General features: G+C 40.1%; 1 protein-coding gene across 2 annotated transcripts in view; it reads left to right on the top strand.

Moving 5' to 3' along the window:
• Nucleotides 1-14109, top strand: part of NELL1 (neural EGFL like 1) — a 938548-nt gene that overhangs the window by 262501 nt on the left and 661938 nt on the right. For both annotated transcript variants that reach the window (XM_050755386.1, XM_050755385.1), the window contains exons 8-9: nt 4083-4217; nt 5152-5254. In XM_050755386.1, the coding sequence (XP_050611343.1) occupies nt 4083-4217; nt 5152-5254 (238 nt within the window). The remainder of the gene's footprint in view (nt 1-4082; nt 4218-5151; nt 5255-14109) is intronic.

Genomic DNA, 14109 nt, shown 5'->3' with positions numbered 1-14109 from the left:
GGTAGCCAAAATCAGAACCAAACAGATGTAGATACCAGATCAGTCCAGGGGTCTGTGTAGGAGAGCTCACTGTTCCTTTTCTCCTTTTAGGGTTAGGCATGCTGGCAAGTGACTGTGCCCTTGCTTGATACAGGACAGAGGTCAGGGTAGATAAGAGCTCTGTTGAGGAATTCTGGCATTTTGGCAAAACTATACTTTTTTTAAGGCAGAGAAGAGATGGGGCTGCTACCTCAAGTAATAACCCTTTTTTGTCCTCCTCCGTTTCCCTTAGTGATCTACAAGCATCAGCCACACCCCTGGCTTACTCTGAAGGTTCTCTCAGGTGGTTTTGACATTGTGGGAACTACCTACCTGCTGGGAACATTGTGACAGGGTCAGGCTCTGTCCTGCTATCAGATCCCAACTGCACTGTAATCCCATTCTGACTTCAAGCTCAGAAAGAAGAGATACTGAAGACTGGGACTTTCTTGATTACTTCTGTTTAAATATTTGACAAATCTATGTATGCAAATCAAGCCACACTTGGAGTGGCATTTAAGCTTGTAACATCTTTAATTTTGAGACTTTCATTCTTTTGAGGAATTCAATAATGAATTTTCAATTAAGCTTAAATGTTTAACAATAGAAGCCTGTTTTTTCCTTTCATATAGCAAATGCCAAATAAATGTATTTCAAAGAAAAGAAACAATCCACCACACGACTAATATACTTAGATCTGTTCATTGACCTCTGACGATTAAAAAAAGGCCTCTGCTGTCTGTCTTTCATTGTGTAGAGTTAAGAATAAATGATTTGGTCCCTGGTGCTTAGATAAAGGCATAAACAAAAGGAAGACAGAATGGAGATGTAGATTTGATACCATATCTATTTTGAATCTGCAGACAATCTTAGAGAAAGTGGCGGGTAGTATAGAAATAGCTTTTGAAAATGAATGTGTATAAATCCAGCATGCTAATACCAATGACAGAAAATGTAATTCATTTTGTGATTCACAGTTGTTTGTCTCCTTTATTGCTCTTTTAGGATTTAGCAGGAGCGAAGGGGAAAGCAAGAGGTTACATGAAGCATCTTTGAAAAATTAGCTTTTTGCCTTAACATCCCTTTGCCTTTGTGTCTATTTGATGTGCTCTTATTATTACAGAGAATAGGACTTTTCAATGTTGTCAGGAAAGGCTAAAAATATTAAAAATAAAAACCACATTCAGAAGGGAAACAAGATCAGCCTTGAGAATAGCTTTTATTATATTAAAACTGACATTTTCCTTGGAATTGAGTTTTGTAGGTGAGCATAGCTCAGCTTTGTGGGACAGTGCTAGAAATTGCCACTGTTACCCTTAGGCAAGCTCCTGGATTTTAAGAAAGCTTAGATAGATGTAGAATTGCCTTTTGGGCCATTTAGTCTGTAAGAAGTTCCCTTTTTGGAGTGATACAGACACCAGAATTGTTTCAGATTTTCAGAGTAAGTCAGGAATGAGTCTTCTCACAAAGGTACACAATTCTGAGATCCTTTTAGGAGGAATGCAGATCTGGTTCAACTCTGTTGTTCAATCCAAGGCCATATATCTGTTACTGCCCTTATGTAGGAACTACTGGGGCTATAGAAATGAAGTAAAGATAAGTGAGAAGTTGTCACTTTCTTTTTATTGAGATTCCACATCTGTAGATTCAACCAACCATGGACAACAATATTTAGAAAAAAATTCCAAAACGTTACAGAGAGTAAAACTTGAATTTTCTGTGTACCAAGTACTGCATTGAATCCATGTGAATGAATTGATGTTTAGACATTGTATTAGGTATTATAAGTTATTTAGAGATGACTTAAAGTATATAGGAGGATGTGCATATGTTATATGCAAACTATACTATTTTATATAAAGGACTTGAACATTTTCAGATTTTGGTATTGGCAAGTGGCCAAACCATATGCCATCATCCCTCAGAGTCCAAGAGTATCACCAAACTCAGAAGTGTATTTTGTCTGTTTCCTAAAGCATTGCCAAATAACTTAATTATCATAGATTCTATAAACTCTATGATTAGGCTGGAGTTTTGTTGTATTAATTTATTTATTGAGACGGAGTATCGCTCTATTGCCCAGGCTGGAGTGCACTGGCGTGGTCTTGGCCTACTGCAACCTCTGCCTCCCAGGTTCAAGAGATTCTCATGTCTCAGCCTCCAGAGCAGCTGGGATTATAGGCGCCTGCCACCACACCTGGCTTTTTTTTTTTTTTTTTGTATTTTTAGTAGAGACAGGGTTTCACCATGTTGGCCGGGCTGGTCTCGAACTCCTGACCTTGGGTCATCTGCTCGTCTTGGCCTCCCAAAGTGCTGGGATTACAGGTGTGAGTCACTGCACCTGGCCTGGGTTGGGGTTTTAAGTGAAACATAAATTTTTAGAAGATCATGCATATTAGAAGGAGTGATAGGAAGCTAATATTTCAGGCAGCGTCAACTCTTAGGTCTTTAGGGGCTGCTCATGGTGCATGGTGGTTGGTCTAAGATCCTATTTGTTGTTTTTTCTGCCCTTTGCTACCACCCATAAAAGGCAGACAAGGGGCAAGTTTTCTTGAGAAATTCCAAAAGCTTGGAGAAAGAGGATGAAATAAATGACAAAAACAAAGGTTAGAATTACATGTGGATTCCATTTCCAGAGAGTAGTTCTGGTATGAGTAAGTCGGAGGAATGTGTATGAAATGGAACCATAGTTAATGTAGAAAGATGGTGGAAGTCTTTCCCTAGATTTATCTATTATATTTAAAATAGTGGCTTAAAACAATCTTAGTTAGATCAAATGTTGAATTGATCTTCTGTATGGGGAAAGTACTTAAGACATGAAAGGATAAACATGATTGAGAAGGGAAAAAGAAACTCAGATAATTTTCTAGGAAATGATACTTGTTTTTCAGTCATGGTGGTCTCTATGTAAGGAAAGGGAAAGGGAGAGTAATATCACTACTAGACTGAGTTACTCTTTCATATGGATGTGACAGTAGACAGATCATATCAAAGTGCTGTATTTAGGGTTTTTTTGCACCATATTTTTGAAGGTAAACTGGAGTAGGCTGTATGAAAAGTGATCAGAAGAGAGGCTTGGAATCATATCATGAGGAGCTGTTAAGGGAACCTGGTCGTGCCAAGTGTGGTCAAGACGACAGGATAACCTCAAATGCATGAAGATTAGGTTTGCTCAGGATAGGTTACAATGAAAACCTAGGCATGGCAGGAAAAAAAAAAAAATTCACAGCCAAAACCATGAAAAATGTTTCAAACATTGAGAGCTAACTGAAAAAAGTGGCTTTCCTTGGAAGATAATACATGTTCCTCCACTGGAGATGTGCAAAGGCTAGATAATCACTTGAGGTTTCTTGTGAGGATATTCAAGATTTATAATCCCTTTCCAGCGGGAGAGTCTAAGACTCTGTGATTATTGGCAATGACTGGGTGGCCTAGAAAAATAAAAAAGGTTATTTTACAAAATTCTGATCTTACCTGGGGGTTTGGTTACTTTTCCTGACCTTCTTCTAAACACAAAAGTGAATTCCTGGGGCATTCTGTTTGGGGGATCCTCTTACAACTTTTCTTTTTTTCCTGGCCTCAGTTCTCCAGAATTTTTCATCAGACAGAAGGCAGTGACTTCCTAGTTTGTAAACCATGACATTCTAATTAGTGTGTGAAGAACATAGAGAGGATAGTGGGAGATAAATGTAAGAGCCTTGGAGTTCCTGATTAGATCGCCTGTAAACATCATAATGAGTCCTTGAGAACACATTCATTATGAGTGTTTTTGTGTGGGCTTGAATGGAAAGCACACACATTTATGAACACCCATGAGGTTCCTGAGATACAGTTTAATGTCTCATTTGGTATTCATTAGACCATGATAGCCAATATGTCTTCAATTTAGAGTGATTCCACCTTGTGTAAAAAAATAAATAAAACAAAAAACAGATAATGCTAAGAATCAGTGAACTGCTCTGAGCACTTTCTTCTCAGAAGGGTTTTTTTTCTTGTTGCTATTAGCTTTGTTAGGATGATGCAATTGAATTACAGAAATTACATTCAGTAACTCTTGCTTGCAGCTAAATTATGCAGAGACAAGACTTAGTCAATTGGAAAACTGTCATTGTGAGAAGACTTGTCAAGTGAGTGGACTGCTCTATCGAGACCAAGACTCTTGGGTAGATGGTGACCATTGCAGGAACTGCACTTGCAAAGTAAGCCTCTTTGTAAATAAATACAGTAAAAACAATTGTAAGGGGACAAGTTTGATAATTAGAGTGTAACCTGGTTCTTTAATAAATAATGTTAACTCTAAGAATTGTTAGGTTTTTACTTAGCACCCACTAGCCATATGAGCAATTGTGAAACAACGCTGGAAAAGTGTCATGTCTTACATGAATACTTGGAAATTAAAATCTGCTTTCCCTTGCCAACACACTCTAGTTTGATTTAATATGCAATGTTTGGAGTTTGAAGGTTGGGATATAGTAGAAAGAAGGGACTCCTTTGATTTTCAAACAACCTAATGGTTATCCTTATTCACAACCAGAATAACTTTAAAAGGGGAGTTTAATTATTCTCTACATGTTTTTATTGTCTTTTACAAAGTGTATCCATCACCTGTTTCAAATAATTGTAAGGCGTTTCCTCCCTGACTCACTATCACTGTCAGGATATCCATTATTTGTATATCCCTTCATCTGTTTCAGTGAATTATAACAGCCCCCTCCGAAAATTAGTATGTAATCCCTGTCCAGTTGAAATTACTTGATAAATATCCAAAGAATGCCATTGTTTGTCTAGGAAAATACAAAACAGATTGTTAGAGCCTCAGAAATGATTGACAGGGTCTGCAAATGTGGTGTTTATGTTCTTATAAAAATAGACTTTTTGTTTTCTGCATAATCTAGTTAGCACACATGGGCAGGTAGAATGAAACCAGTGATGTATTTCAGAAACGTAATTGAGGTGGTACGGGTCATTCGGGCTGGAGAAAACACTTTATTTGTGGTCCTGGAGTGGACTGGGAATTCTAATACTGCTTCTGTTTCCCCGATGAGTTTTCTAGGATGAGATCTGAATGATCTCCACAACAGGAGCTATCAAAGGATACTTCTGAGATTATGTTCCATGTGCTTCCTTCCTCAGAGTGGTGCAGTGGAATGCCGAAGGATGTCCTGTCCCCCTCTCAGTTGCTCCCCAGACTCCCTCCCGGTGCACATTGCTGGCCAGTGCTGTAAGGTCTGCCGACGTAAGTACTGACTGAGGGTCAGACTGGCTGTCTGTGTTTTGAGATTTATTTATTTTCCGTGTTTTTCTGGACTCAGCTCATTGACATTGATGAAATGAAACATTGGCAGTTGATGTAACATTAAATATATGGTAAGAAGAGCCACAGTATTTTAATCACTTGCAACGTGGCAGACACTTAACATGGGCTTTTTAAAAAAAATCCTAACATCAACTGTAATTACTGTTCTTCTTTCATTCTCTGTGGAAGGAACGTGTGTTCGCAGGGATTAAGTCACTTGTCCAACAAGTGGGTGAGGCTGATCTGTGAATTCACAACTCCAAAGCTCCATAGGCTTTAGTCCCCTCATTCTAAGTGATCAAGTTAAAGGCCAAATTCTGTATTTTGGCTTTCTGAGGTTTTGGCTAGATTCTCCTCTTCTTAAGGGGCCTTTGTTAGGAACTTCGGGATGAAATTCAGTTAAAATATGGAAGCTACCATTTAGAACATGTGGTATGTGCCATATACTGTGTTGGATGCTTTAAATCTACTAGCTTAGTGAATTCACACAGCAACTGTTGAGGTGGGTATTATTATTATCCCTATTTTACAGGAAGCTGAGGCTTAGGGATGTTAACTTACCAAGATCATGAGGCTGGTGAGTGGCAGAGGTGAGACAGAAAACTAGTTCTGTTGACTACAAAGCCCATAGCCTTTTTATCAATCCATATGGTCCTCTACAGAAAAGGAGAGTTCTGGTCAGAAATGTATGCTATGGATAATTTTCAAGGTCATTTATTTACCAAAAGAAACACACCAATGTCAGTAGCCTTCAAAGCACAGTGGTCTATCATTCTGCCAGGAACAGCATGTCACCTATTATGACACTGAAAGTGGGAATAGCAGTGAAAGTGGGTTGCAGCAGCCCAAATAATTGTTGAACTTTTCAAAAAGGAACTTTGTAATCTTCCTTTTTTTTATGGTTGGCACACTGCACCCATTGCTCTGGGGGATGTACTTGGAGTTGCTCTAAGGAGAAGAACTTTCTTATTTCTGTTCCAAGAACTTTTGGAAGTCATGTCTGGCAATATAGGCAGCTCAGGTGTCTGGATACTGAATTATATAGTTTGATCCCATGATGGAGAGAGTTGTTGGTAGGTACAGATTATTTGTTTTCATTCTTGATATTCTTCAGCAGAAGAAGTTGAAAAACTATTAGGGGCCAAGCACGGTGGTTCATGCTTCTAATCCCAGCACTTTGGGAGGCCGAGGCGGTTGGATCACTTGAGGTCAGGAGTTTGAGACCAGCCTGGCCAACATGGCAAAATCCTCTACTAAAAATACAAAAATTAGCTGGGTGTGGTGGTGGGCACCTGTAATTCCACCTATTCTGGAGGCTGAGGCAGGAGAATTGCTCGAACCCAGGAGGCGAGGCAGAGGTTGCACTGAGCTGAGATCGTGCCACTGCACTCCAGCCTGGGCAACAGAGTGAGACTCTGTCTCAAAAACAAAAAAACAAAAAAAGCAAAAAACAAACAAACAAAAAAACAAAAAAGAAAAGCTATTAGGGATGTATTAAAAAATGTGAGATGTTTTAGTCTATCATTTAGAGTTCCTGCACAGATCTCTGAATACCATCTCTTCAGAGTTGTTGTTTGGACATGGAAGTAATGAGTCCTTCTGCGGGTTTGTGTCTTAACGTTTTGATATTTTTAAAAAATTATAAAAGCACTGTGCTTTTGGCTTAACATTTTCAGAACACAGAGAATGATAAAGATCAAGATGGACTTATTCACCCATAATACCTCCACCTAGAAACACTCTTGAAATTTTAGTGGCTGTGTCCTTTTTTTAAAAAAACAAATTATATTTTGTGTGCAGTTGAGGTTGTACTGTGCGGGCAATTTTGTATTCTGGTCTGTTAACTTGCCATTGTCACTTAAATATATTATTATGTTTTAAAAACTTCTTCATAAATGTCATTTTCATGAGCTTCATTGTTTCCCATTGTTTGACTGTTGCATAACTTTTTTTTAACCAGTCCCAAATCATTGATATCTAGATTGTTTCCCACTTTTCACTATTATAAAGTACTCTTAAGTAACATGTTTTGTATAGAAAACACATTTTTGTATATTTTTGTATTTTACATTTCCTGAAGATATATTCTGCAGGCTAGAATTACTGGGCCAAAGATGAACATTTTCAAGACCCTGGATACATAGAGTTAAATTGCCCTCTCACTAGATGTGTGTGGGACAGTCATTTTTCTTTATGCTGATTTGTTTGATAGTTTTAGGTTTTAAAAATTATTTCAGAAAATAACTCAATTTTATTAAAATGTTGATACATGCACTAACTAAAACATCAGTGTTTCTATTTTTTTTCCTTTGCATGGAATTCATAGCAATTTAGTTACGTAGCACTAATTTTCTCATAGCTCTGATTGGTAGTTTGATGTGTTCAGAGTTTAATAAAGTGGGAATACAAATACATTATTAAAACACTATTCTAGAAAAACTTAAAAAGAAATGATACAAGGCACCTCTGGTAATTAAAAGGTTGAGAATCTCTGGGCTGGAGGGCTTTCGTTTCTTACTAGTTTTTAATAGAAATATGCATTAAGTGGTTACTGAGTACTGGTGCCTGGAATAATGATGAGGGATCCTTCCCTGCTTTAGAGGAGCTCACTTTCAAGGCAGAGACATGGTTTATAGTGTCTGGAACGATAAGTGCACTAACATTAGGCATGTGTACGGAGCACTGTTGGAGTACACAGGAATGGCCTGGGAGGGAGGTGGAGGATACCGGGGAAAGGCCTGGGATGCTTCCTGGAGGACATGGAGCCAAGTTAAATATTTTGAACCTTCTAGAAGTTGACTTTGATGGGTTAAGCAGTGGGGTGGAGAAGAGAATGAGGATTGCTAGAGCAGAGTTCTAACACTAATCAGTGGAATTTCTAGACATTTTCAACGTCTTCATATCAGAAACATGATAGAGAATATTTACTTTGGTTGTCCCTTCTAAAGATAAGTATGTGAAGTAATGCATATGTTAGTTGTTAGCCATACCACAGTGCCTATGTATTTCAAAACATCATGCCGTAGACCGTAAATATGCATACCTTTTGTCAGTTAAAACATAATAATAAAATATTTTTTAAAATGACAAAAAATAAAGTGTATCTTGTATGAATAACTCATAGTCAAATCTTTTTTTTTAATCCAGTCTGACAGTCTGGATTGTTTTGTTTGAATTGGATCCTTTAATCCATTCACATTTAATGTTGTGAGGGATATAATTGAAACTACTGTTTCCTGAGTACCATGTTTTTCCTTGGTTTGGTTGCTTATTTTGATTTTTTTCATTTTTTTGTGGAGCTGCCTGAAGTAAATTTCTTTTATGTGAATTTAAAGAAAAATGCCCAAGCTTCTAGGGACACCAGGTAAAGGCAGGGACATGACAAAGGCAAAATGAGCCAATATGTAAAAGCAGATTGTGTTGTCTGCTCACTCACTGAGTGTTCACGGACTTCTTTTGGCCTTGGGAGCTACAGCACTTACAGATGAGGGCATCTGTTTAGAAATAGGAAAGAACTTTATCTAAGCATCCATGGGCGGTACAGAAAATAGGGAGTTTCATTCCTCAAACATTTGTTAGGTGTCTGCTCTATTCAGGGCATGTTTAATATACCTAGTTGCATGTTAAAATTCTCTGGTGAACTTCTTACACTTGGAGGTTTCCAGGGCTCCACCTAGACCTGCATAATCACAATCTCCAGGCAGCAACATCCTGAAATCTGTATTATTTTGGTAGACAGATTTGAGATCTACCAGAGATAGAAGGAGTGAGGAAGATGGAGAAAAAAATATTTCTTCCATGCAAAACAGTATGTGTGAAGGAATAAGAGTGGAAGAGGGAAAGGGGAATAGTGTATTTGATGATAACACAGGATTTTTGTAGGTAAGAGTTTGAAATAGAGCTGCAAACCTGAGTGGCGGATGGATGATGAAGATGGTGAAGACATTCAGTAATTCTTACTGAGGTCCTTCTGCCACTATTGTCAGTTCTGGGGGCAACAGGTGACACATATGGATCATTTACTCTGACAGGCACTGTATTTAACCTTTTATATATATTAATTCATTTAATTCTTCCAACAACTCTAAGTGGTAGGCTCCACTATTATCCCCATTTTACACATGAGGAGGTGAAACCCAGAGAGGAGAAGTGACTTGTCCAAGGTCTCTCAGTTTTCGGGGAGCCAAAATAAAGCCCTGGCAGTCTGGCTTCAGAACCCAGTGGGATGCTCTTGACCTGTTGGCTCTACCCATTGTTCTCCAGAGAGATCTCTGTTACAATAAAGAGCATTATTTCACATTAACACTATGGAAGACATAGAAGGCACACAGAGAAGGGAGTAATTAACTCCATCTGAAACGTACATATGTATGTGTGTGTTAAGAAAACATCATAGGCAACAGCTGAGCAGGGTATTGACAAATGAAGAGTTTTCCAGGCGTACAAAGTAGATAAGAACATAACTGCCAGAGGGAATTGCACACACAAAATCATGGAAATAAACCAATGTTGGTTTTGGTACTCCAATCAAGGTTTTAATGCAGAGTTGTGGCATAATCAAAGATGTGCTTTTAGAAAGGCTACTGCATCAAGAGAGCTGGAGGTGGTGGGGGGTATGGAACTTGGGCGTATTCCAGGTGGAGGTGTTGAGGCTGGCAGGCAGGCACAGCCTGGGAAGATGCAAAGGAAGGGAAGGGTGTGGGTGACAACCAAAGGAGCTGGCACATTAGAGATACTCCACAGGTACTGTTTTGCATGAGACAAATGGATCAGGGACAGAGCATCTGCAAGGGAGAAATTGCCAGGTTTTGAACAAGAGCATGTGGGAGACTCATGGTGTGATTAACAGAAATAAGACAGGTGGAGGAAGCAGTTTGGGGAGCAGTACATTCCGTTTGACATGTTTGAGTTAGAGATGCCTGAGGACAACTAGTTTGATGTGGGTGTCTTGCTCATAGAGGTGGTATCTGAAGCCAAGGCTGTGAATCAGCTCACTAAGGGAGGAGGGATGCTTGGGTGTTCAGCCTCTCTGATCTGCCACTCTCCTTTGAAGTGTAAAACACTGTGCTGATTTTGACATTCTAGGCCACTGAGTACCAACGGATGGCTGAAGTGTGTGCAGGGTACAAATACCTAAATAAAGATAGGGAAACCTTACATCCACATCTGACAGGGACGTCAAGCTGTACCTGTCAATTGGTTATTCAGTGTGCACCTGAATGGCAAAAGTCTTCAATTATTGCACCAGACAAATCAAGGTCAAAATTGAAGGGCCAGGTGTCTGTGGGTGCAAAAAGATACACTGCATAACTCTTTATATCCTTAGTACATTTGTTTCTGACATAATGGAGAAATGTGTGTTGGTGCGAGGTTTCAATTTTGTGTTTGGGCACTGCAAAATATTCTAGTTTGCATGTCACCAGTGTGATATGAAGAGCTTTAGGTATTCATTTACATTTCTAATTACACTGAAAGCTGTTGGAATGGAGTCCCAAATGCCCCAGCCAAACGCACCAGAGCCTGACTCACCTTATGCTTGAATTTCCTCAGACATAAAAAAATGCCTTTTGGCTATAGATCAAGAGGTTGGATAATGAGGACTGATGTTAGGCATAGGAATGCAATGGCAGGGAAGGAGGGCTGTTGTCAGAGAAGTGAGGATGAGTATGAGAGAGCAGGAGAAATTCTTGTGACCTCCAGTGGTGATCCTGAAAGTCGTCCTAAGATAATTTCATAGATACATACATTCTTCACCAGTGCCAAACTGCAGATGGTTGAGGCATGCAGTAACATGTTGATCTCATTCGCCAGCACCAAAGCACCCTGCTATGTGAGGACATAAAGTTCAGTGGACATTTAATTTTTATAAGAGACTGGTGGATTTGAGGGGTGGATGTGTCTCCATGTGTGGTGTGAAAGTAAACAATGAGGCATTTTTATCTACTGATTAGGAGTTCTGAGATGAGCCTCTCAAAGGGGAAGAGAGGATTTGGACAAGTGCCTTAAGGCAGGGGAGCAAATGTGTTAATACCATTGTGGGAGTGGCAAGGGGCAAAGGAAGAACGAATGTCTATTTCTTTGCTTCCCAGCTTGGGCCAAGAAGCAGATGGCAGATTTGACAACAGTGCACTTAGCAGAACTGTCACTCTGGAACATGCTGCCTTGCCAAGTTGGCAGCAGCCACATTTGGGAGTGTGGGAGTTTATTAGACAGGAATTCCAGACCTTGGAGGTGTGGTCTCCCCATACAGGTACACTGGGAAATCCAGCTCTCATTAGGATCCACAAGTCATGGTCAGCCGATTTATCTACAAAATTGAGGTATCAAAGATGATCAGGGATAGATTTTGTTTAGTGAGGGACCTATCCAGACAATTATATTAATTCTCCATTTTTTTTGGTATCTACTTTTAATGTTTGAAGTTGTATTGAATGCCAGAAATAACTCTTATCTGTGGATCAAGAAATTTGTTTTTTGCTACCTACTAGAGGCTCATTAATTTGAAAATGATTTATTATTACTCACAATAAGTCCTGAGGCATGGGGCTTGGGGCTGGAGATAAAATTATAGGCATTGTCCCTACCCTCATGGAGGCTGCAATTAGCAGCAGGGACATGGTGGGGTGTACAATTAAATGGGAAATTAGGATGTCATGTGATATATATTCTGTTGGGATTAGGTCCAAAGTACAATAGAATAAAGAAGTGAGGACGATTAACCAGTGTTTAAGGGTAAGAACAAGTTCTGAGGGAAGTCAGCCCTAAGCGGAAGCCCGGAAGCTTATGGGTGTATAGAGGGGGAGGTTGCCAGTGGAAGGTGGGTGGGGTGCTCTGCTGGTGTTTCTGAGAAAGAGAACAGTATATGTAAGGCCTGGAAGTGAGAGAGAAAGCGTGTCTAGAACGTATGTGGAGGTGTGAGTGTTTGGGAGGGTGAGTGAAATCACAGGAAATGGTGGGCTGTGAACTTTGGGAGATAAGAAGCCTCATGAATGGCCTTGTTTGTTGAACTAAGGATTTTGGACTTTATTCTGAGAGCTTTAGGGACCCTGATTTTAAGCAGGGCCTCATGTTTGCACTTAAAAAAATGTATGTCTGACTGTTATATGGGGAAGGACTGGTGAAGATTGAGACTAGAACATGGGAGAGCTAGGAGAGACTAGGACATGGGAGAGCTAGGAGGTTGTGGTAGTACTGAAGAAGAGGGACGATGACAGCCTGAACAAAGACAGTGTCTGCGGGCAGAGGGTGGGGAATGGAGAGGAGGAGGTTGACTTGAGAAACTTAAGAAGGGAACATTGATAGGATTTGGACACTGATTGGACATGGAGTTGTATAAGACAGAGAGATTAGAAGGATGCCAGGCACTGGGGTGTGGGAGCTGGGATGGATACCTGTGCCATTGCCATTCACTGAGAGGAGAATGCAGGAGTGGAACATATTTGGGTGGGGAGTGAGGTGGCTACAGGTCAGGTTCTGAGGGGAAGCAGGCTCTGAAATAGAGATTTACATGTACCTTATTAGGAAGTGCTCTGAGAATCAATTCTGGGATAGGAGTGAGGTGGTGAAGGAAGAAGAATTGGGCAGAAGGAGAAGTTGAGCTGCAGTGGTGACAACACATACTGAACTCATTCCTACAGGGAGCTTTGGAGCTGGAATGGCCCGTCAGAGTTGTCCTCAGTTTGGAGAAAGGGGGCCAGGACTGTGTACCATGTTCTTCACCTTGGGCAAGGTGGCTCTCTACAGCCCTATACAAGTCTTAGATCTCCATTCAGGGGAGAGCTGTTAGTTGCCAGCTGTCACAGCAGTTGTAAGAATGTATCCTTTGCTCATGGAAGTAGATCTCCACATGCCACAGCATCGACTACAGGGTATGATGTTAAGCAAAGCATGTCCCTGGACTTCTTCCTGTGGCTAAAATGGACTAGATGACTATATTTTATTTTATTGGAAGGGAGGAATGAAAGCCCTATTTCTCACCTGGTCACCCTCTTTGCCTTTCATATCTTGCCCCTCAACATCAAAAGGGGTCTAGGTTCTTTATCTGCAAACATAGCACTTGCCTCACTTAGTAATTATACATTCACTGATGTGATTATGTAATTACTGTCCGTTTCCCTGATTGTAAGCTCCATGAGAAAACAGCTTTGGTTCTTGAAACATTATATCACCAGTTAGCATGTTGCCTGCCCTTTAGTAACACTAAAATATTATTTGAATGAAGAATGAACATCCCATGAAAACCAGAGGATTTTATAACTAGGAAACCACCAGATTTAATCAGCCCATTTTTAACAGATACAGATATAGGGGTTCTGAAAGGTGAGGTGGTTCTATAAGACCAACACTGAATTAGTGGGAGAGATCTCTTAGAGTGCATATCATTGCTTCTGTTCCTCCTAGAGCTGGGGCTAGAAGGGTCCTCATCAGGGCAGGAGAGGGAGTGACCAGATATTTGCTGCTTTTTTCCTGTTGAAGTGGATGGAGAATTTGGTGGTGTTATATTAGGATCATATCAAATTGACATAAGCTGTACTTGCTTAAAAGTGAGTCAGCCAGTTAAGTCAAGAAATGAGTTTCAGTGCAATCTAAATTGAGTGGTAGGGGCTCCATTTATATTTCTCTTTGAAATTTTCTGCAAGTTCACCCCCCTGCCCTTCCTGGCAGCCTTTTAAACTCACCTTTCCAAAGGCATTCTCTCTAGTGCATTGATCTAGCACTTTACAGGCTTTCCTGGTATTTCTCACTTGTCTCATGTGTATTTCTCACGCCCACGCCCATGATCACAAGGAAGAAGA

The sequence above is a fragment of the Macaca thibetana genome, chromosome 14 (genome assembly GCF_024542745.1).
Source record: "Macaca thibetana thibetana isolate TM-01 chromosome 14, ASM2454274v1, whole genome shotgun sequence".
Taxonomy (NCBI): Eukaryota; Metazoa; Chordata; class Mammalia; order Primates; family Cercopithecidae; genus Macaca; species Macaca thibetana.
This window is presented reverse-complemented; position numbering and strand designations above follow the sequence as displayed.